The sequence below is a fragment of the Lineus longissimus genome, chromosome 18 (genome assembly GCF_910592395.1).
Source record: "Lineus longissimus chromosome 18, tnLinLong1.2, whole genome shotgun sequence".
In the NCBI taxonomy this organism is placed as follows: Eukaryota; Metazoa; Nemertea; class Pilidiophora; order Heteronemertea; family Lineidae; genus Lineus; species Lineus longissimus.
This window is the reverse complement of record NC_088325.1, coordinates 14,936,054-14,959,908: the sequence shown is the minus strand read 5'-3', so window position 1 is coordinate 14,959,908 and position 23,855 is coordinate 14,936,054. Positions and strand designations below refer to the sequence as shown.

Here is a 23,855-nt window from a genome sequence, read left to right as displayed (position 1 = left end):
GCCGAGATTGCCCCGACTTGAGAGGAGGTAGCCAAGAACCCAACCGTAATAAACTGTCATCGAGCGACGATAAACTTCCACGTGGCGTTTGATTAATATCACTAGAAATTAATTAAAGATGCTAGCTGTGCAATTAGCCTCAATAATGGGGAGTCTAACGCAGCGGGTTCGGGACGCGGATGGAGAGGATGAATTTATTGCTAGAGACGAGCGCCAATACGAGGCAATCATTTGTCACGCGGGAAATGTTATTGGATGTTCTCGAATTGTGCTTCTAATACTTTGGGGAATACCTCGTTAGGCTTCCTTGGTGTTTCATGTTGTTCGTTTGGAAGTTGAGCATTGAGACAATTACCACGAAGAAGCAACACGGCCCTTATAAAGAAGGGAATAAATGTCATCATATTTTGCTGTGACTACCTATAGATAAACATCTTCTTATTACCATCTCCGCAGTATACCATCCACTTCAAAACCTGTATATAGAATCACAAGGCCTCACAGCGCTTTCAGAACCTTCAATTGCATCTCGTAGATATCAAATAATATGTCACAAATGTGACCCGCTCTACCAAAACTAGGCGCTTGTCGCATCTGAACTTGACAGGTTGATACGGACTTGTTGTTCATTTCCCTATTGTAGACCTTTTGTGAAATGTGACCAAATCAGTTAGTAATAGATTTCACAAAAGGTCTACAATAGGGAAATGAACAACAAATCCGTATCAACCTGTCAAGTTCAGATGCGAGAAGCGCCTAGTTTTGGTAGAGCGGGTTACAAATTTGAAAGCTTTCTCGGGTCAAGATTTGTGAATACAACAGACTTGATCATGACAGAGACTGTCTGTGACTGGAATAAGGACTTATACGATTGTAATGGTGTTAAACCCGCTAAATCAAATTGAAGGAATAGACCTAACGATTTGCCTCCCGGTTGGTACCAGCGGATTCGTAACGGACCCTCAAGACGGGATTTGAAGAAAAGCGCACACAGTCAGCCTGGTTGACTTGAATCCTATGAATATCTTCTGGAGGGAAAGATATACCAAGAATTTCAAAACCACCTATATTAAATAACGAGAACACATAACGCTTGTAGAACTTTTAATTTGCCTCTCTCAGATGTCACGGGTGTCAAAGGTTTTTGGCTCCGGACCGAAAGTGCGCTCATGCATAAATGTAATAAGTTAGGCTGAAGATGATCAGCCTAACATATTGTCAAACCTTCCTCGCCCGGTCAAACCCTGCTCACAAGTCATCTCTTCTATAAGCTAGCTGTCATTTCTCGCGCTAATATCTTCACACGATGTCAAATTATCAAGTAGGAGTTCAGGAGTCAACTGATCCGGCTAATCTGGAGATAATGTCATAGGCGTCGTGGAGAAAAAGCGAATATGGGAAGAGATTTGGGAAAGAAAAGACTCTGATTGAAATGTTGAGTAGAGGGTTGGAGTCAACTGTACAGCCTCTTATATATGCGCTTGTATAAAAGTTTAATACTTCCCTTGAATTTGCACTTTTGGCTTTGAAAATATTTCGGAATTTTGAACTCATGAAAAATTTCAACTCTGAAGGAGGAAAATTTTTTTCGAAGTCCAAATATTTTTTTCACTTGTTTCTGCTCATCTTATGAATAAGTTCAACAATTTTGGCGGAAAACCTAATCATGCATTTTGTCCCCGGATTTTCAATTTCACTAACGGGACCATTCAACCTCGGTCTCATGAGTGGTCGTGTTACCGGGGTTTCACTCTATACGCCGTAAAGTTGTTTTTTTGTGTTGTTATAAACCTCAATATTGCTGGAGAACTTCGATGGTCGGTTTAGGACAGTTTGGAATTTAGGACAATTCAGGAACTTGGTTGCCTCGCAATGAGACCAAAGAAGATCAGCGTAAGATAAAAATTAATATATTCACATCCTCCATCCTCAATCAGCAGGCCTTTGCATCGTTCCTACGTCTTGCGGTTTCAGTCACTCAAATGGCAAACAAATCTTATGAGAATCTGAGGAAAACATCTTGCTCATAACAATTCGCGACATTGCGCCAAGGGGTCGAGGTAAGGATACGAGGTTCCGTCCCAATATATCTCGGAGTCGCATCCACTAATTGATTTGGTCGTGAGCTAATGCCTCAACCAATGAGATTCGTGATAAAACCATGTGGCAATTAAAGTTATATAAGCTACGTCATACACGAGAAGCAGCTATCGAGATGTGTTTACCGTTGTGTTGAAATTCAAGAAGTGATTAACTGGCTTTGAAAAACTTGAAAAGACAGAAAAGGTAGGTGAATTATGCTTATCTGTGACCGTTAAACAAGATGACATATTGAGGTGGAAAACATGGTAGAAAAGTCAAAATTGGATGAAACGAAATGACTCATGAACTATCACAGTTGGGTCCGATTGCACCCCAGGTGATCAAAAGATTGTTAAAAGGGCCAGACTTGTCGGTCTAGATATCGCTTGGCTACGTGTTGAATATCAGTTTCAACCATGCTACTGTGTAGACCGATGTTGAAGCTCTATGTCCACTTTCAACGCGCTACGTGTCTAGTTGGTATCGTCTAGTTACTGTTGTGACCTCTAATCCGATGTCATATGAATATTTTGACACACGCACAACAATGGAATCTCTCCTTCTACGGTGTTCGACAGGCTTAACTTCAATTGTTAATTGTGTAGGTCCTGATTTTAGCCACACCACAAGGGGTTGACCCTGTCGACTTACATGGACTTTTACAGGCACTTCTGCCTGGCTTTTATGCAAGAGTTTTCCTAGACTGGTTGCCGACCAAAGCTGACGAGGCCAGTCTCCCCCGATGACATGGATGGGTAACAAGCCAAACATTTCTATTGCTGTTCAACAATTCCGTCAAAGGTACTCATAAAGCGAAATCAACATGTTCTTGAAGTAGCCCATGTCACTCTTAGCAGTTTTTTATTTCGCAAAAACAGTGTAACTTATTTCAATGTTACATAATTCAAATTTGAATCAAATTTGAAAAATGAAACATTTGTATTTGTATTGGATAACGGCTCATTATATATAAGACACCAGTAACAAAAATACATCAGAAAATGTTTTCCAGTTACGACAAAAATTAACGGTGTGTATGTTACATTAAAATTTACATTCACACGTTTATGGATAAGGGCTAATGTGAGAATTACCATGGTTTCTAACTCAGCCCGACTTGACATTGCGACAATGTATGACGTTGTATTCCTGACCGTTTCGATAAATCGCCTTCCAGGTGAACATCAGAGTGTATTTTACAATGACAGGTGTTTGCCAAAAAAGGGGTATTTGGCCCCACAGAGACTCTTTCAATACCCACCCGACATAAGTGCCTGCTTTCATCCTAATGCAGTTTTTATTAACACATCTTCCCTTTTAGCACCTCAAACTCTCTCCCTTGATCCTGGACGTTTCTATTGCGACCTCGGCGTCGACTTCCGGTCGATATGGAGAAAGGTAAACCCAATGCTTATGCACTTACAGTCTTTTTTCGTATTTTTACGCGGGTAATGAGAGTGTGTGCACGTCAGCCAGGACGATGTTTTGCTTTTAGGCAATGTTATCAATACAAAATGAAAGATTGGTAAGCCTCGTTGACATGTCCTCAGCTTTTTCCAGATAGTCAGGTACTAACCTAACCTACTTGACTGGCAAGCTCTTGCCGTCACTAACCCCGTATGGGCCATGAAAGTTGTTTTTACCCCCCCCCCCCCCCCTTCCCACACCAATCAAACGACAAGACTTTTCCTACCTTCCACACATGTGTACCGCTGCTAAACTAACGATTCATTCGGTCAGACTAAACGGCGCAATGACAAAATATAGAGTCGCCAGCCTCAATACGGTTCGCTCAACCCCGATAATCGATAGAAATTGCCTCCACAAACCTGTCCATTCATAACAATTAAAACATGATAATTTATTTTCAACATAATAACATGGTTATCACCGGAAAATGACTTTCTTTATCCGACAGGAAAGGATTTTAGTGGCCGCTATTAATAATAGCAGCAGTCATGGAGTTTATTTGCATCGCAAGCATCCTCAGAATATTTTATCATTCGTCAGCGGCCCACACTTTCTCAAATTGGTTTTCCGCTTTTACAAGGAAAGATTGAGTGTTTGAATGGGAATAAAAGTCATTCTCGAGAACCACTAAGGAAGATAACATTTCATGGATTTCACATTTCCTTGTTTCTCTTGATGGCCCTTTTCTCATGAAATATAGGCCATGCATGTATTTCTCAATCAGGATAACAGTTCATTTGAGGTAATACTTCGGAGGTGACCGAATATGGAGATCGGTTGTCAAAGAGAATATTCTAGCCACCAGTGTTATCTGGGTAACGCTGACGTTGCCAGGGCGAATGGAAACTCTTGGAGGGCGCTTAAACATCGCACATGATTATAATAATTCCGTCTGAAGATATTGACTTGCTTGGTGGGGAATGAAAACCTTTCAGGCCGGATATTTCTGCAGTTCCGTTTTCATTGGAGCCTGGGATGAAACGATATATTAACGGGGTACGTACAGGCTTTACTCGAACAAAGGACATTCAAGGATTTTTTTGTCGTATATTCCTTATTGTTTTGGTTTCTGGAGGTCGAAATCTGATCATATTCTTATACGAATCTTGGTTTAGGTCGTAGTCAGCTTCATGTGTATACATGCGTACGCACATAGACAGTACAATATTCTTAAGCAAGTATCCTGTCATAATTTCACATGTTCTACTCGTGTTTGAAACTAACTAAAATCGTTGCAGATCAATGGCTTGACGACTGCGTCCAGACCAAATCCAATCATACAGGAAGAGATGAGCACGGAGGAAGCACCGAGAACAGCGCCAAAGTAACTTTAATGACTCGAGAATTAGGTAAGTTGAAAACTGAACTGCTATTCAACAGGGCCGTTAGGTCGGCCATATCGTATTTAGGCGCGCTGGTGATCTAATTCGAACTTGCTATATAATAAAGATAAACGTATTTCCATTTACAGGTGATTTGATATCCGTAAAAATGGGTTCAAAACCACACTCCACACCTCTCACTCTCAAATGGTAAGTGAATCTCATTATTATCTTCATTTTTACCCAAAAAATATCTTCTCGTTTTTCAAGCCATATGGAAGGAAGGGTTGAATTTAAAATGTCGTTTTAATTGCTGGTGCGGCGACTGGACCCACGGATGACCTCTACTATTTTCGCAAAAGTATAGATTTTGCCCGTGGTTTGCGTAGGTTTCCGAAACGTTATTCTTCTTTCTCAATCGTGTTTAACTACCATAAACCACCATTTTTTGGGTCTTTATTTGTTGCGATTTTCGAAAAGTTCTGAAAAAAAGCTTCAGAGTTTGTTTTGTCAGATTACGAAACTTCTTGCGATTTTTCAAGCAAAATAATTCGACGAAACTGAGGTTCGCGAAAATTTGGTAATTAGCAGTATTGTTCTATTCGAATAGGCTAGAGGAGAATTACGAGGTAGCTGAAGGCGTCTGTATACCCAGGAGCACTCTATACACACACTACCTTGAATTCACAGAGAAACACGACATACAGCCGGTGAATGCAGCAAGTTTTGGCAAGGTAATCCAGCAGTCTTTTTCAGCCATTTCAATCGCGATTTTTCGTACAAACTCTTGATTAAGCCAGACGCAACCTTCAATCAGCGACTTATTTACCAATAGAAGTGATCATTGCACGGCGAAAGTATTATCTCATTTCTCCATTTTCATTGCTTACAAAGTTTCATCGTGCCATTCCTTGTTCACAAATGTCTTTAGAGCTCGGCCCAACGGCGTAAAAGTATGCTTAGTCAGCTTTATTCGGTTTTCTTATTATGTGCTTCCATTGATGAATAGTAGTCAAAGGATTCCACAGTAATGATTTTAATTATCATCGACAACAAGTTATTCGATTCGAAAATCGGTTTCTACATACTTTGTGATTTAGACTGTAGCTTTTACCCAATTTCAGATCATCCGTCAGCCCTTCCCACAGATTACAACGCGACGCCTCGGAACCAGGGGCCAGTCAAAGTAAGTCAGCTTACATCAGCTCATACCATTTTTTGCACTTGACCTTCTTTGATACTGATACAAACGTGTGATATTTTGTTTGTCATAAGATGCTTAGGTGTATTAGGGCTAATACCGGTATGATATAATGTGTTGTGATTGGATAATCAACGTGGGATCTTTACGTGGGGTCGGTTGCAAAACACTTGCTAACTCACTGAGGTGTTTATCAAGATTAGCTGCACTGGTACATATAGAAACCGCAAACGAAACAAATACAGATTCGGTTCTGAAGTGTAATAACTTTGATATCAAGAGATGAATTAAAATTTTCATCATTTTCTCAAACCTGACAAAATTGAGCAGGTTTTGGCTAAACATGTATAATACCTTGTATTATACGTTGCCAGGAACAGAAAAGACGATCTTAGTCAATTTATAAGCTTTGTTCAGAAAAACGCTGCCTTTACATGAGGGGTGACCTACATGCGGTCTCACTCCCCAGTTACTACTCAAAACCCGCATCCGCGGTCTCATTGTAGGGTTTTCCCCAGATTGCCTAGTGGCACAGTCTCACTCCACAGTTGAGACGCCTGGGGATACCATACAAAACACTAAATTTACATATCTCATTTGTTCTAGATACCATTATTATGGTATAGCTGTCAAGCCAACTTCCATATTTTATGACGTCATGTATTCAAAGCGAGAAATACAAAGGTAAGCAGAATAAACACATCTTCGGGAAAACTATCCTCATAAAATCTAGTACTGATTTTCATATTGAACGCGTTTTCTTTGACTTAAACGCTAAGCTAAAGGGTCACTGTTTGGAATGAATATGAATATTTAAGAACACTTCGGACAGATCCAATAAGATACGCAATACATTATCAACACTTCATGGGCTCCCGACCCTTAATTTTCCAGCGATGGCATCGATGGCAAACGGGATACCAAACATCAGTTGCTGACCTACTCCCCTCGGATGAAGCTTGGCACATTATTGCCAGAGTTCCCACAGCTCAGCGACATCAAACTGCCAGCCAGTGTTTCAGAAGAAAAGGTAAAAACGAAGTCCAGGTTTCCCCTATAAAGGCGCTGCAGTCGCTAGTTGTTGTTGTCGTTACGAATAACGAAGGGATTGCTCATATAACCGATTTGTTACAGAATGAGGTCAGAGGTGGGAATCTTTTTTTGCCTCATTGATTTTCTAATGATAATGTAACTGAGGGTAAGGTCGCGCAGATCCATATTTGACATCGGCGGGGGGGGTCAATGTCACTTTGTTGTCAAGGTTATCCATCCCTATTCAAATAAAAAACATTCACACTGTTGCAGATAAAAGGAAGTCTCCTTAAACTAAACGGCTTCTAGGCCTATTGGCTCATTCCTAATGACGGCACACCGGACTCCTAATTAGAGAATACGTGCCGCCAAAGTAACTTTGGAGACACCGCAATCGTCGTACAAGACGTTGAAAGGTCGTTATGAAGAAGAAATCAAATCTCTTTGCAGGTTTCAACATTCGTAATGATGTACCGAACGCATTGCCAGAGAGTTCTAGACACAGTAATCAGGGCCAACTTTGATGAGGTAAGATTCGATTTAAAGTTTGATGATGTTGAAAAACTGAAAGATACTTTAAATAATAAGCCACAAACTGACGCGAGGCAGTTTGGTCAGTGTGCACAGATACCTGCGCCACATCATCGAGAACATGTTTATTTCACCAACACAAAACAAATTGGAGGAAACCCTTTCCCTTTACTCGTTATCATGTTTCCGCATTCGACTCTTTTCAGGTCCAGAATTTACTTCTGCATTTTTGGCAAGGGATGCCTCAACACATCGTTCCAATTATGTCCTGCCGGGAGGTGATAATTGTTGTTGGCATATGCGACAGCATTCTCTACAAGGCCATATCAAATGTGCTCATGCCAAGTGTGCTGCATGCTTTGCCCGAGAGGTTTGTAAAATCCATATCTAGCAAATTTGAGTTGAACACATTATCACCTATCTTGTCCATCAAATCCCATTCTGATTGGTGAGCGGGTTACTTCGGCCAGGTGTAACAAGTGCTAGTTCTGACGTCACAGGGGTAAAAACACTGTGACGCCTACGTAATTAAACATTTTATGTCAAAGCGTGTTCGCCATAGAACTTTGTTATCTCGCTCTTCCCATGACTTCAATAATCACAAGTTCAAAAACACAGGTTACTGAAAGTGAAATATTGGAACATGCACCATAGGAAACGCCATACACCCATGGGACCAGAAAAAAAAAAGTCCTAACATGCCGTATTTCAATTTTCTTCCCTTCTAGTCTGACTCAGGTTATCCGTAAATTTGCAAAGGATTTGGAAAACTGGCTACAGATGGCGCTGAACGACCTACCCGGGGAACTTCGGATGATGAAGTTTGGATGTAAGTTGAATAATAGTAATAATGTGTCATCCGCTGTTTGTGAACGCACACTGCCAGCCAATAACGTACGCGCGTCGCCATTATGACGTCATTTTTGTCAACAACGATATCTGTTTATATTTTTTTAGTGGCCCGTAGATTCTCCACTCTCCTCAGGCGCCAGACTTCCCTGAATCACCTCTGCCAAGCAAGCAGGTCCGTGGTCCTGAGCACGGAGCTGACCGCTCAGATGTTGGAGGACTGGTCCAATATTGACCTGGGAAGCATATGTAAACAGACGTTGTACACGATGGATATGTACAGGGAAAAGGACCATGAGACCATTGTTGAATGTGAGTAACACTGTTTGAAGCGATTCTAATGAACGGCCATTTCCATGGTTTTGAAATTTATATCATTTTTTTGTAGGAAGTGTCTGTTTCCTGCGCTTGGCAACGGATGCCGCCATTGTGACAACCCAATGTGTTTATCTGCGTGACTATGAAAATTTGGTCAAGGTCAAAATGTGTTGAGCAAGCAATCTAGAAACAAATAGAAATAGAATAGTCAATGTCATTTGTGGTTTTTTTTGCAGTGTACTCCGAGTTCCAGTGCCTTTTAGAATCGAGAGCACCTACCGAATCGTACATAGACTGGCTGAATAAAATGGTGGATCGATGCGTCGTCAGGGTAAGAGACAAACGTTAAGTATAACGGTTGTTATCAGAGGGAGGCTTTCATCGAGTGAGAAAATCCTGTTCAAATCGGAAAACACATCTACCTTTAGTATCAAAACAAACACCTGCCATGCATTTAGGACCAGGGTTCGAATCCGTACCAGCCCCTTCCACTCGATCAACTGGCAAAGAAATGTTCCTGGATCTTTGCAGACCTTTGAACCAAGATCCAAGATCCATGCCCGATTGTCGAAGACATGGACAACTTAAATCCCGGTGAACTCGTGGTGAAGTCGAAATCGCAACATTGATGAACTTGAACTCAAATGAGGCGTTGTTAAGTATGCATATGTATGCCTGTAAACGAGAATCTCCAGAGGAATACGCTAAACGCAAAGCGTATCCGCCATGTGAGAGAAGGAAGAAAGGCTATACCTCATGCCCCACCCGATTACTGACAACAAAACGTTTTCTCTTGACTCTTCAGCCTAGTACAAAGACGTCAGGAAGCCTGAAGCGAAGGGCCCGCGACTTTCTGTTGAGGTGGTCCTGTTTTGGAACACGGGTGATCCGCGATATGACACTACACAGCGCAACCAGTTTTGGTGAGTGCATCCCTTCTGAAACCGGCGGATATTTAGCAGACCTTGCCAAGCTGTGTTTCAGTCTGGCCAGTTAGGTTTTTCTGTTCAAATCTTCTCTTCCCAACCCACACATTTGCTTGTATTTGTGAAGCCTTGTGGATAGATAGACAGTAGCAAACATTTTGCGATATTTAGGATCGAGGGTGACACTTAACAATAATACTACATGTATATTTCAGGCTCCTTTCATCTTCTTCACTTGATGTTTGATGATTACGTGCTGTTGTGTGTAGAGGGCCTCCACACACAAGAGAGGACGAACGAGTTGGTTAGGATGATTAGTGCCACAGCGGACAGCAGCGGTAAGTATCTTGTTGAGAGTAAGAAGTAGGATTACTACCTTGCCCTCAAAGTAGGTCAAGGTCAAAATGTGAACGTACCAATGCGAAGCTTCAGTACTTGTCGTTGGCGAGAGAACCGACTGGTTTCGAGTAGAAACAGCAGAACATCAAGGATGTCACTTTCAATTTAAGCTGAGTGAGGTTATATTGCACATTTTGTCTAAAGGGTAAGATGGGAATGGGGATGACCCATGCCGGGAAAATTAAACCAAATTCTAAGCAAAGTAGTCAATTCTCATTGCTTGCAGATCATATTGAGGCGCTCTTCAACAGCAGCTGTTTCCGAAGCCCGCCGATGATGTCGCATTCTGCCATGGTGGAACAGGTCCAAATGAAAAATATGGAGCAGTTCGAGTTTCAGCCAGTGGAAAGGGACACTGTGATCACGACTGTTTCAGGTATCCCTAAATCAGCTCACAGCGCCCGCAAATGACGTCACATTTCTGACGAGGCAAAATTTGGGAGCCATTTTTATGAAGCAAAAACGTGTTCTGTTCGTTTGGCCACATTTTAGCTGTTTTTATGTGATGTTTTTATGAGAGGCAAGAAAACAATATTGAAGAGTGAAACGTTTTCGCAAGGTATACTTTTAGTAAGGAGTTCCACTGTCATCTTTGCGCGGCGTTTCCCCCAAAAAATTCCCTTCCAAATGTCTTTCTCCTCATGGATGCTGGCATCGATTGGTTTATTTGGGGGGGGGGGACACCTGGGAAACGCATTTTCAAGTGTGTATAATGAGACACAACAACCTCGCATATTTCATATTTTTTACACAATCTCTCCTTCAGAAAGCTATGTCGAAGACGAATCGAATGACTCTGGCATGGACTCAATGTCCGTCACCGGCCAGATTTCTTCAGTCAATGACCACTTCGCCATGTCCTTCAACAAGCACAATATCCAGGTGAACGCTGAAATAGCCTCCATTTCAACTGATTCCGCATCTAACACCACGGCATCAGAGGGAAATTATGACGGGACACAGGAAGAGGGTTTCCAAATGGATGTATCGCCGGCGCATGCACAAGGCATTAGCGATAAAAGCGATACCGGACCGAATGGGTAGGTTTCTATAACTTCTGCATCTTCAACTTCAACTTCGTAATTCAAACTGACTGCAAGGCTCTTAAATTCACATGCGAAATTCAACATTTGACGGCAAGATTCGCTTTAACTGGCTATTCTGAAGGTTACTCTTTTGTTACAGGAATGACAACTACGTTAAGTACAGTAGTTACTGTAATGGCCCACCACAGGGACAAACGCCACAGGCAGCTGAGCCAGGTTCATGTGTTTATGAACAGTATTCAAGTAACGGCACACAGGTGAGCAGTGATATCACACCGCTTTACAACAGAACGTAATTCATGTTCATTCAAATGACGACTTCCGTAACTGTAGACTTTATTACTATGATCTGCACCGTCAACTCTGTGTCTTGGTGACAGCAGGTTGAATGGCGTCTGTACAAAAGGCCTATCTTCTGTGTAAGAGGTGATGCAACACAACCAGCTGAATCGTGTTAACATAAATCTAAGACCGGTTGATTAATGACTACGAATTCAAAACAAAACATGACATCATGACGATCGGACAACTAAAGGTCACCCAAACTGAACGTCTCCGAAAGCATCGAAGGACCATGTGCTTGACATCGAGCTTTGAACGGAGTATTCAGAACCGGTCTACGGGCGAAACTAGAACATTTCTGCCTTTGTGAATCATGTGCTGGAAGCCATCAACAACTGTCTTCCATAATGGCGAAAAAATGGAAAAAAAGTCGAAGGAAGCAATGCCGACGAGGACATTTTCCTGGCGATGGCAAGTGGACAACATTCTCTTGATGCCCACTGGTCATCAATGGACATACAGTAGGCATCATCATATTCTCCAAGGGTAACCACAATCCTTGCAAGTGAGGACAGTACAATGGCAGTACGTGTCAGTGCATTTCATCTTGATATAAGTTACACATATCATTTTGGCTTTCGTTTCCAGCCCCCCTACTGGGCAGACCAGGACATAGTGTCGTACAACCGACAGCAACAGGAAATACGGGACTGGCAAAGCAACTACGCACAGGCTTGTCAGACTTACAGTGAAAGCGTTGAAAAGGCAGTATCGAGGTAAAAGTCCACAATATATGTGCAATTTGAAATCTCTCCGTCATCTGGCACTGAAAATATTGCATTGTAGAGTCAACAAAAACATGACTTACCCCACAAACGGCTTCTCGCAGTACGAACACATTCGGTTCTTTTTCTGTCAACACGTAAATGTTTCGATGCTTTCACTCTACCAAATAATGTCCAAGCTAATAATGTCCTAGTTGACGCCCAGCGCTCAAATCCATGTTCTACATTTTTTACTACCGAGTACCGGTATATCAAACTACACTTCTTCACTACACTGTGCATATCAGCAAAACACGGACTCTTCTGAACCCAACTCAATTCAATCAACCCGTCCACACCTGTGAGCTCACATCAGATTTCATTCGTTCGAGTTCGATTATTTCACGATCGGTATTTTAAGCCTCCCGTACCAAAACAAGAAAACATTCATGAAATCTGACGACCAGGTCAGCCCTCGGCCTACTGATATTACCGAGCCCCGTAATTTTTCAAGGAGTGCAGAGAAGGATCACCTGAGCGTAGATCTTGCCGAATAACATGACATGGGGGTCGATTGTATTCCTATAATAGCACCAAGAATGAATAAAGACGCTGTTATTTCTAGAAATCACTTTATGTAGTCGAATGAAATAATTAAAATGTGGAATTCGAGGCAAAATATCGCAAGCATGGAAGAACCATATTGCAAAAACCCTTGTGAATTTATTCAGCGTTCTCTTTTTCAGGAAGAGTCAGCCCTACTCGAATTGTAATAGTGCAAGCGACGAGTACGGCTCCTACCCGTATGCGTACCTCTCGCAGCAGGGACCTGGGCCGTTTCTCTCGGAGGCCAACATTGCCTACAATAGTGCCTACGTAAGAAGGAACAATTTCTGTTCGACGTGACGGAGCCATATCGTGTGTTAATGATTAAACGAGGTGTGATGTGCAGCTAAAAAGAGATGCGTCTATTCAATACGTCTCTCATAATGGAAAGAGGTTTATCCTCTAAGCAGCCGCCTTCAAGTTTGCCTAAATGTAGACATTAGGAAGCGGAGGTGTGCCAGCTCCTTTTTGGCGTGTGTATAATTACGTAATAATGTACTTTTAAATGTGTACACTAGAGACTATACTTGATACTAGTAGACCCAATCTGTTTTGTGCTAAAGTAAGTGTGCTAGCGATTTGGCGATAAAGTTGTGACTAAATGTTAAAATTTTGTCATTTCCGATTACTTATGAATGATATCGTTATCTAAGCCATTTCGTTTCGTACCGTATGCACCTTTTTCCTTCATCGAAGGGTTGGACTCATTCTATGGCGATCCTGTTATTACTTCAACAATTGTACATTAGAAAACAGACGTCAAGACGTTAAGGAACCGAACGTCCTGGCTCTTCACTGTCCTTTGAATTAGAAGCAAAGCCGAAGGCCATTGGCACAAAGGTCAATATAATTACACATCATCAAAGCATTTTTGAAAGGCACTAGACAATACTTATAGCGCCAAAGATTTTGCCACATTTCTCCATTGCACGAAGAGGTATCAACCTTGCCTGTTTTGGAACCTCTCTATGGTTCACCGTGCGGACATACTTAGTAGTCAACATGGCATTGACACTCAACAATGATCCGTGAGGGGGCAGTGTTCCATCATACGTGTCGGTAGTACCAGGTATATGGATAGGATGGAGGAGTCGGAACTCAAAACGTGTACACTCTGATCATTGAACCATCTAGTGAGGTCACTGCAAAGGAATCGTTGGCGGATAGTTTCATAGCCCTATTCTGCCCCTTTGTCATGTTTGTAATCTTGGCTTCAGCTTGCGTAGATTGTGACAGTGTACGGCAGGTAAGAACGAATGTTCCGAACCAAAACCTAGAACAGTTATCACTATCATAACACAGCAGGACTTGATCGTTTTTAGTAACCGAAATCCCAGTCAGGTTACAGCGATTGAAAATGGTCCCGCTGGTAGTGACCTCGACCAAATCATTGTTCTTCCTCTCGTAGACAACCAACCGAATTCGTCCCAGTACGTACACATACCTGGAGCTGCATGCAATCTTAATAGCATCGCTTATGCCATTTGATGGGTTCACCTGGTGCACTAGATCTACAGAGCCATCTTCGTTGCAAATGGTGACTCGTCTCCCACCATCATTGCTGAGAATGACGTACTGGTGGCGATAGCTAACGTCAAATGATAATGGGTTGCGAATCTGGAAATCTTTCGTTGATTTTGTGAAGCCTGTGACTGGATGAAACAGCCGTGCACAGCAAAATTCATGTGAGCTTCCCCTTCCCAGGACAGCTAGTCTTCCGTCTGGGGTGGCAGCCATGTCGCACAAAGAGTCAGCATTTTCTTTGAAAGTCTGCTGGAAGATCCCCTGGAACTTGTAAATATCAAAGCCATCCGACACTTTGCTTTCCAAGGTCGGGTGTGCAACGGCATAGAACTCCTTGTCAATGACGGAAACACATGGAACAAATTTGGCTGGATCGTCAACCTCAAGTTTCTTTTCAAACGTAAGCTTCGTGTCCTTGAGAAGCCTCGACTTGTAGAATCGTTCCTTGGCTTCCAGAGCACCGAGGTTACAATCTGGTGTCTTTGGAACGAAATGGATGGGTTTATCTAGCAATTTGTCAAACGAGTCCCAGAAGTTATCCATGTTGATATCGTTCTCTATCCCATACTCAACAATCGCCTGCTTAACGGATAACAGCTTCTGGATGTCCTTCGGGTGTGGCTCAGCCCCCGAGAGCACGTCTATTGCCTTTGCTAACGTCTCCTCCAGCTTGGCAATTGCTGGAAGTTTATCCAAGCATTCCGTGACCTGTGTAACAACCTGGTAACTGAGCTTGACCTGCTCTTTCAGAGCTGCTTTTCTTTTGATGATCTGTGCAATGTAAACCTCGGCGTGGTCTTCAATCTCCCGGAGAATGACTTCCTCCCTCTGCGCCACCTCTGAACACTGAATCATGCCCAATTGGCTCTCGAACTTTCTAACATCCGCTGGCCGCTTGGCCTGTTCGAGAGTTAGATTTTTAACCTCATCAACCAGCTCGTGGAAAACTTCGCTTATCCCCTTGATCGTGTGATCTCCGTGATCGAGGAGGACACACAGACGGCAACAAAGTACGGTACATGAGCTACAGAACCTGGTAATCAGCTGCTTGTGTTTCCTGCAGCACTCGACGTCGCTCGTCTTCAAAGCCACAACTGTATGTGCTGCCGTTGCTTTATTTGTACCGTGAACCAGCGAACAGTCTTTACAAAGACAAAGGTACCCACACTCTTCACAAAGACTCTCTGCTTCGGTCTCTAGGCTTTTTGTGTAAGAACAACTTTGACACAAGGCAGTTTTACCTTTAGTTAATCCTACAAGTCCACAAAAGACATTTGCACTGGGTCCTTGAGTACCATCAGCCTCGGTTATTTCAACACCATCGTAATCTTGCAAACCGTCAATACCATCATCAGATAAAGGACAATCAGCTTTACACGATGGGCATGGAAAAGTCCTGCTGGCCTCTCCCAATTTCTGGACATGCCTAGTCAGGCATTTTATGCAGAAAGCGTGCTTACACATACGGAGAACTTTCAACCTGTCTGGTGTCTCCATGCAAATCAGGCAGGGTCGGATACCACTGGGGTTGTTGGACGCCATCGTTGGTTTTAGGACAGACCTGAAATGAAAGGGTTTTTGTATACACGTGTAAATAAACGATCAACGTCCAAAACGCCACTATCATTGGCACACTTACTTGATCATATGTACCGGCAGCAATATGTTATGGATCTCTCGCGCTGGCTATGAAGTGGAAACACCGCACCGAGATACTCGTACGCGGACCATTAGATTCCATGTACATACAGAGATACATTACACGTACACCAGTCCGGGGACTTCGGATGTCGAAGCCTTACACTAAAAATCGTTCTTGGATTCAACCTACCTTCAACAAGATCCAATAATCACGTTTGAGTCGAGTGTTGTTCAGCATAGGAGAAGAATCGTGCAGATATGAATATACACTCACCTTGCTCAATACCAGTACATCTTGCCAGATGGCGAACTGCTTATCGATTCAAGCAAACTAGGTCACACGTGATTCAAGAATATTGTGTGTTGCGTGGTTAGTAAAGGTAACCGGAAAAACGCCGACCGACCGACCGACCGACCGACCTACTCGCCGACTCTGACAACCTCACTTACGGCATCCCATTCGCGCCTCATAGCCCGGTAACCGGAAAAACGCCGACCGACCGACCGACTGACCTGCCAACCTACCGTCATAGTGCAGTATCCCTTTCGCTTCTCTATAGCACATGTATCTGTGTAGTGCCCAGCGCAATGGACGTGATGGAGTCCGACGTGTCTGACAGCAGCATCTCCAGTCAATTATACCGGGAAAACGAGTTCACGCAGTAAGGAACTGACAACGATACTCTAAAGATATGCTTTGTCTACATGGTCGGTGGATATAAAAACATGATTTGGGCCTAATCTATGCACTGTAGTTTTTCTACTCGAGTGTCTCGACCGATGCAATGCATGAACTGCAACGCGCAACATGCATTTGTTGTCATTTGACCAGCGCACGTGCGCTTGTTTACAATTTCATTTCACATGACCTGCTATCGTGGATTGGATATATCACATTGACTTATGAGACCTGTGACTCAACTACGAAACTCCTTGGGTTGGTAGGTCGGAAGGTCGGTCGGTCAGTCGGTTGGTCGGTCGGTCGGCGTTTTTCCGGTTACCGTTAGTAAATGGCCTGGGGTTACAAGGATTTCAACAACGATACAAAGAAATAACTGAAAATACGTCACGGTGGGTAAAGGTATCGGTTTCCCGAAGAATAATACGTGCTTACCAGGAGAGGGAATGATGAAACAAAAAAAGATTAGTTTATTTTTGAGGGGCCTGAGACCCGCATCTATTACTACTATCCGATTATACCCCTCCAACACCAAAATGGGACAGCCTTGTTTCTTTTGTGTTGGAAAGGTTAACCAATTCCTTTACCCGACGTGGGTCTGCTCAGTTTTTATCGGATGGCTCATGTTTACTGCAAGCTTTATCGGGATCGAAAGACGAATTAGACCAGTCAAATTACATCCAAAACCTTCGAATGGTGTCTAGATTTTTTTTACCAACATGATCCGACTCTACTGCACCAGCCGTCGCATATTTTAGAATGTTCTTTGATATGTTAGGTTTAAACAGACCTGATGAGAATATCAAAACACCAATATCCACAAAAAACCCAACTTACTAATCAACTAAAACAATGCTTTCCTACATGATATCATTGTACTTTACATGCAATGCAAACGACATTTAGCAAAGGCAGCAGTAAATTCTCTCCTGGAACATAACCTAATTATATAATGCTTTTGGCCGCTCGTTTATTGTAATTACACCAATACTGAGGCCAAGGGAAATCATCAGCGCGTTTACTACCGGTAAATTACTCCCTTGGTGTAAGCTATGATACGGTATTTACTGAACGAATAATTCGAATCTGCAGTCTGCGATTATACCCCAAGTTGTATCATGACACTACGGTATGAAGAGATCGGGCGTTTGAGATCTAAGACAATGGCCTCTCTAGCTATGTACATTTATCCCTACGAGTGTATCTATTATACGTAGGGAAACCTTGACGAATTGCTCTAAAATCTCATCCCTTGCATCCTAACTGGAGTTTTACGGCCGAAAATCCATACAATTTCATGTTAATTAACAAAGTGCATATAATTTGGCGTCTGCGCCCGCTCGCTGAATTTATTTGTCCTATATTTTCAAATAATCACTTAATCGTAAGGCTGATCAATTATATGGTCGAACAGGGAGAGCAGTTTCCTTCCTGCTACGCCTGGGGAAGCGATTTCGTCGAGGACCGTGGAGGAATGCTGCGAGGAAAGCAAGAGTACAGGCGCCAGCCTTCCTCTGGCGCAGTTGGAGCAGAAATCCCGAGAGGACAATTCGATCATTGCATATTATGCTCTTCAGAGCTAATTTGACAAACCTTGATACAGCGAACAGTTTTTTAAAGTCCTCGACTTTTCCTTTCTACGCTATATCTATGGGGATTACAAAACAGGAGACGCAGAGTCGTTCTGGAGTGCAAAAGGCGCCAGTCTCCACCTACATAGCTATTGGAAAACCCTTGTGAAGGATACTTTTGACAGTTTACTCAACCGACTTTCTACGTAAACAAGTCGCCGTCCCTCGCACTGCCTCTACTTTCAATGCTGCATTTACAGTTCACAGCTGTGATTTTTCAAGGACTGTCTTGCTTGACCTTTCGTCTTTGTCCTTAGTCAAGGACACCGTCTGCAGGAATACAGTTCAGTTGACAAGACATTAGTGTCCAGCTGACGGTAAACACTAACCAATGTGTCTAGACAGAGCGTCAATGTAAATTACAGGGAAGCTGAAGTCGGAGACAGGCTACTGCCTAAAGCACCTCGATAACCTACTGAAATTGTGTCACATAGAACGATGGAGAAATGTGGAATTCTTCTGTTTCTTATTGTGTTGTTGAAAGCGGGTAAGTTCACCTCCACTTCCATAATTTAGTCTTTGACGTTTTTTGACGATAAACAGGCATGCTTTTACTGAAGAAACAGCAATGAGCAGTCCAACCTGGACCTTGTATAATGCTGTGCTGCTGACACCTGTGGGTTGAGGCATCAGAGGGAGCCAGACCAGCAGAAGGCAGATATCACCTCGAGAGAAGTACATGTTTGCTAAAACTTGCTGCTACACAATGACAATGTCTATTGCCTATCTTTGAAAGTGAATCTGGCCTTCCTCTGTCAGCGCCTACTACTGTTTTTGTTTAATTGCTTTTGTGGATTTTTGTGGGGGTTGGCGGGGGGGGGGGGGTGTCAGGAATACGCTAGACTACTGCAAAATGAAGAGATGGATTTCGTCTTTAATCATACTTGTGTCTTTTTTCAGTCGAATCGTTCAAATTCAACTTCACATGCGAAGGACTACTGAACATTTCGTGCGGCGCGAAGCCCATTGTCCTCATCAGCGTCATGTCCGTTACTCGGCAGAACTGGGCATGCTCGTTGGCCGGGAGTGGTGACAGAAACAACCGCAAGGAGGCGGTAGTGTGGAGGAAGTGTAACGGAAAAACGAGTTGCACCATAAAGTCGGGCATGAAGCTTGGGGATTATAAGTATTTGGGGATTCATTATGATTGTGGTGAGTATTGCACACTGAATACCATTGCATACACATGTCCACCCCATTGCCACTTTAGATACAGGATATCCTTAGCATGGACAGGTGCAAAACATCATCAACCATCACGTTCGTCATCATTACCAATAGACAGGTTCCGCAACCCTGACGAAGAGCTATGGACGACGAAGCACAGGAGTAGATGAAGGTATTTTTATCGTCGAAGACGCCGTTTCTCACAATTTAGCTGCATAATATAACTGACTTCAAAGGAACATGTTCTGTAGCGTGTACTAAATTACTATATTCGTGTGCTAAATCTATATTCAGCACAAGCAATGGTTTAGATCCCTAGGATATCACTAGACCCGCCCCTGGTATCCAAGCATGTTAAATGGATGAATCTTTGTGTTTCTTCCCGAAGGCGATTCAGACATGACTGACTGGTACAAAATCATCTTATCTTTTTGATCAATTTCTTTCAATCCAGGCAAGAGCTACGACATGTGTTCATCAGTTCGCATCGAAAGCAGCAAGGCGTACTTGGAAAGCCCCAATTACAGAAACGTCTTTCCCTACGCTGGTTCAACTGTCTGCCGCTGCAAGGCGGAGCTAGCAGAGCCCACAAGGTAGGATCTAGCCCTGGTCTGGCCGATCCCTGGTTCATTGGACACCACGATATCGCAGTCTCAGTCTCATGTTTGGTTCGCAAAGTTCATCTATTGATATCTCCCCAGAATCACAAAATTCCTTGGGTAAATAAGTGCATACACATTCTAATATTTCTGTTTGAGCGATGTATTCTGCACCATTTCATACTTATCAACTTTAAAATGGACAAACACTGCCATTCTTTTCAAGGTTGGTTGTTGGAGTTCAATACAAGCTATTCTCATCCATTGATACGCACCTGATGATAAAATGGCGGCCAGATGAGGTGATACAGATCTATGAGGAGACGGACCTAAGCCCTGGTGTCATCTACAGGGAGACGGGTAATGGCACTTTCGCCATTATGTTCAACGCGAACGGTAGGAACGGGACAGGGTTCTTTCAGCTCTTTTATAAAGGTAAGAGCACTGGGGTAAGAAGCACCAATTCGCCTACACGACCCAGGCTTGATGGATTATGTCATTATAAGCCTCTCAGTTCAGCTTGCAGGACAACTTGGTGGCTTTATGAAAAAATTCTCAAGATTTTGAGCTTTTGAGAAACAATTTTAGCGGGAGAACATAATCATGCATTTTTTCTACGGATTTTCAACTTTACAAACGCGACCATTCAACGTCGGTCCCATGGGTGGTTGTGTCACCGGGGTTCAACTGTATTTGCCAGGAAAACAGATGCAATTATACTGAATGGCTGTTTTCACGTCGTTGATTCATTGGAATTAGTGTGCTCCAATTATTGCGCCAATATCACTAAACGCTTATTAGAGTCAGCACTGGTATGACGAGAAATAAAATAAACAGTGTAATTATCGGAAATGGTGAGCTATGAACTAATCATCATAACCCCTAAAAACATGATAATTACATGTACAAGGTAAACTAGTACGGGAGAACGTTTATACAGGCATTTCCTGTTGAATGTCTGGTGACCCTTTTAACTTCTCACTGCTCAGCTATGAAATCACATTCAGGCGACTTTCAACTACAAGAATAGAAAGAACAGAGGTTAACTGCAAAGTGCAAATACTGTCATTTGGCGAAATGGCAAAAGAATTGAGAAGAAACACTTCTTTACCCTTACTCTGAAACAATGACGAGTTAATGCTGATTTTGCTTTCTTCTTTGGCGGTGTCATTTTCATATGCACTCAAAATGATTGCATCCCTTGTCTTTAACAGCATCCCATCCAATAACGATGATGTGCAACATGGACATGCCAATAATTCCAACCACACAAGAGATCACAACATCCATCCAGATGCCACCTAACTCTACACCCATCGCCGATGTCCTTACCACGGCCCATTTGGATGAGACATATGTAACAACCATAACAACAACATCATCAACGGAAACAACAACAGTTGAACCGCTGGTTACTTCGGAACATGTCCAAACCACGCAAGATTTACCAACAACCAAGACTACTTCAGCTAAGACTGAAGAATTAGACAAAACATTTCAAGTCACATTCTCAAGGAAGGAAGTTCCGATGAAATCTCCAATCGCACCGACCATTTTGACAACCTCAGATGCCGAGAAATATGACCGCAACTGGACGGAAGTCCCAGTTGTAGCGAAGGTGATAAACAAGGACCACAGCATGAAGGGTAAATAGACCTCCCGGGCACCCTTATTGAGCTTAAGTTCTGAGGGGCAACTGGACGTCATACTCCCCATCGAGATGAGCTGGAACAGGAATGTCGGCCAAAAGCCTTGGTAATACCATGGCAAAGCGCTTGTGAGTTGAATCATATGTGGAGTGCGAGCGCTATACGAATTAAATGCTGAACATTATCATGGGTCTACAACAATGTGGCCAAGACTGTTTGGTACTTAAGTTAACAAATGATTCATTTTCTTGCAGTACTAGGTGTCCTGATCCCAGCATTGATAGGGATGAGCGTTTTGGTCGCAGTCACTTGTTTCTTCACGTTAATGGCATTACTCATCTACAACCGGTAAGGGCCATTGGTTTAAAACTCCGAAGTTAGTCGACTAAAACCCCGACGTCGACCGGCAGTTGTTGATGGTCTGTAGGTTATTATGATGCAAAACTCCAGATGGAAGCACTGTTCCGATAATGATATACCGGTATTCCGTGAAAAAGTGTCATCTATCATAAGTGTCACTTGATGGATATGCATCTATCATCATATGCATACATTTAGATTCGATGTGAGTTTTTTTAGATACTGACTTTTTATATAACGCATTTCACTCTTTTATCTACACTCGCAAAGCACTTTACAATCGTTCCCAGCCTATCAGAAACCTTTCTGAAGAACCAATGCCAGTCTACACTGCTATCATGCACAAGGGGTTATTTTGAAATGGTGGGTACAAAGCACTGGCCCCCTCAAATTTGCTTGGGACCGGGGGGGGGGGGGGGGGGGGGAAGGAAGCCTGCTTATATTGTGCTTTTCCCTTCTTTTGTAGGCTAAAGAAGAGGAAGAAGTATTACCCCAGACGAACCTCCCGTGGGAATCACGTGGTGTCGAGATCTGTTTACGAATTGGAACATCCGGTACCAGGAAAGGAAGAATCGGATCAACTTGGGAACGGGGTTGTTGAAGATTCGGCACCGCCTAGTGTCGACCTTCTGAACGAAAATTTAAAACTGAAAGATGACAAAAGGGGTCAGGGTTTACTCGGTTGTAATAACCTGCCGGGAAAAAGTCCTGATTCTGTTTTGAATAGAGTTACTGATGTTGTGAGCACCGAGTCCCTGGTGTTGCATGACAATGTGCTTCATCAGGTTATGGACGAAGTTGACGAGTTGGCGCCAGGTTCGCCTTCTTTGTATGCCACCATAGAAAGAGGAAGGAAAATGTGGATTGTACCCCCGGAACTACGAGACAGCGATGATGGACTTGTGACTTTGGAGAAAGGGCCTTCACTGACATTTGACAAAGGTCATTGCAAGCACCATAATGACAATAACGTGAAATTGAATGATCATAAAGTAGGGAAATGTTCTGCTAAAGCTCAGTCCGAGGAAATGACGTTGGGAGAAGGTCAATCTTTGACCTTGGAAGATGGTAAACTTCTGACCGTGAATGACGTTCAAAGTTATGGTGACAGTGAAAGACCAACAGAAGCATCTAACGAAAGCAATGAAATTAAAGTAGACGAAGATAAATTTCCAGTTGTTATGGACTCAATTCGAAACTTATTTTCACAAATTCCTGACTATGCTGTGGTCAAAAAGGTCAAACAGGAACCAGCAAATACAGCGGTGGGCACGACAACTAGCAGTAGTCAGGAAGACACAGAAAGTGAGAATTCTGAATTAGTGTTTGGAAATGGCCATTCTAATGAGCCAGACTATGCGGATATCCCGGACGACATGGGTAGCCCCAGTGAGGGTGCGGCTGAAGCATCGTTTGAGGCCCTAGTACTGCCTGATGAGGTGGGAACTGGTGACAGCCATGGGGCGTACATGAGTGTTGACGTGACCAATTTGATGGCAACGGAGTCCACAGATCACCATATTTATGAGCAGGTTTAGAAATCTCAGCTTTGCCTCTGTATTAGAAAATGTTGCATTTGTTTTGAGACGTTGAAGTCCCAGAGTCTGACGTAGGGCAATACCCTTTCTGCCAATGACGACAATACTCCATGTTTATAAACTTTATAATTATGTTTGAGTCTAGAGGTGTAGACTACTTGTTTTTTGTAAAGTAGGTTTTTATCAACCTATTATATTGCTAGATCAATAAATATACAATTATATCAAATTCAGTAAGT

The 23,855-nt window shown here is 42.8% G+C and overlaps 3 protein-coding genes across 5 annotated transcripts in view; 2 read left to right on the top strand and 1 right to left on the bottom strand.

Annotated features, from left to right (window-relative positions):
- The first annotated feature begins 2,224 nt into the window (after positions 1 to 2,224).
- Positions 2,225 to 13,128, top strand: LOC135502248 (regulatory factor X 4-like). The gene is made up of 20 exons (XM_064794908.1): positions 2,225 to 2,286; positions 3,404 to 3,480; positions 4,791 to 4,901; positions 5,024 to 5,084; positions 5,485 to 5,608; positions 5,999 to 6,060; positions 6,682 to 6,759; positions 6,970 to 7,105; positions 7,558 to 7,635; positions 7,845 to 8,008; positions 8,367 to 8,467; positions 8,596 to 8,799; positions 9,042 to 9,136; positions 9,611 to 9,728; positions 9,947 to 10,069; positions 10,357 to 10,506; positions 10,897 to 11,170; positions 11,316 to 11,433; positions 12,107 to 12,234; positions 12,969 to 13,128. Exons 2-20 carry the CDS (start codon positions 3,471 to 3,473, stop codon positions 13,126 to 13,128), a joined length of 2,295 nt encoding a protein of 764 aa, XP_064650978.1. The 5' UTR covers positions 2,225 to 2,286; positions 3,404 to 3,470.
- LOC135501997 (uncharacterized) overlaps positions 12,850 to 23,855 on the bottom strand; it is a 28,129-nt gene continuing 17,123 nt past the window's right edge. Inside the window, exons 1-2 of one of the 3 annotated variants that reach the window (XM_064794406.1) lie at positions 16,268 to 16,313; positions 12,850 to 15,913 (exon numbers count right to left, since the gene is read on the bottom strand). In XM_064794406.1, coding sequence (XP_064650476.1) covers positions 13,927 to 15,894 — 1,968 coding nt within the window. In that variant the 5' untranslated portion in view covers positions 15,895 to 15,913; positions 16,268 to 16,313 and the 3' untranslated portion in view covers positions 12,850 to 13,926. Of the gene's footprint in view, positions 15,914 to 16,183; positions 16,314 to 23,855 lie in introns of those variants that run through there. The other 2 variants (XM_064794405.1, XM_064794407.1) reach the window with 2 other exon arrangements.
- Positions 18,096 to 23,763, top strand: LOC135502321 (uncharacterized). The gene is made up of 7 exons (XM_064795047.1): positions 18,096 to 18,790; positions 19,204 to 19,455; positions 19,925 to 20,063; positions 20,296 to 20,504; positions 21,284 to 21,715; positions 21,973 to 22,066; positions 22,545 to 23,763. Exons 1-7 carry the CDS (start codon positions 18,742 to 18,744, stop codon positions 23,614 to 23,616), a joined length of 2,247 nt encoding a protein of 748 aa, XP_064651117.1. The 5' UTR covers positions 18,096 to 18,741; the 3' UTR covers positions 23,617 to 23,763.

Coding starts and splice junctions, on each gene's coding strand:
- LOC135502248 (XM_064794908.1), top strand. Junction 8,009..8,366: donor CTGCATGCTTTGCCCGAGAG/GTTTGTAAAATC, acceptor CTTCCCTTCTAG/TCTGACTCAGGTTATCCGTA. Junction 9,729..9,946: donor ACACAGCGCAACCAGTTTTG/GTGAGTGCATCC, acceptor TGTATATTTCAG/GCTCCTTTCATCTTCTTCAC.
- LOC135502321 (XM_064795047.1), top strand. CDS start 18,742: ATGGAGAAATGTGGAATTCTTCTGTTTCTTATTGTGTTGTTGAAAGCG. Junction 18,791..19,203: donor TATTGTGTTGTTGAAAGCGG/GTAAGTTCACCT, acceptor GTCTTTTTTCAG/TCGAATCGTTCAAATTCAAC. Junction 19,456..19,924: donor GGGGATTCATTATGATTGTG/GTGAGTATTGCA, acceptor CTTTCAATCCAG/GCAAGAGCTACGACATGTGT.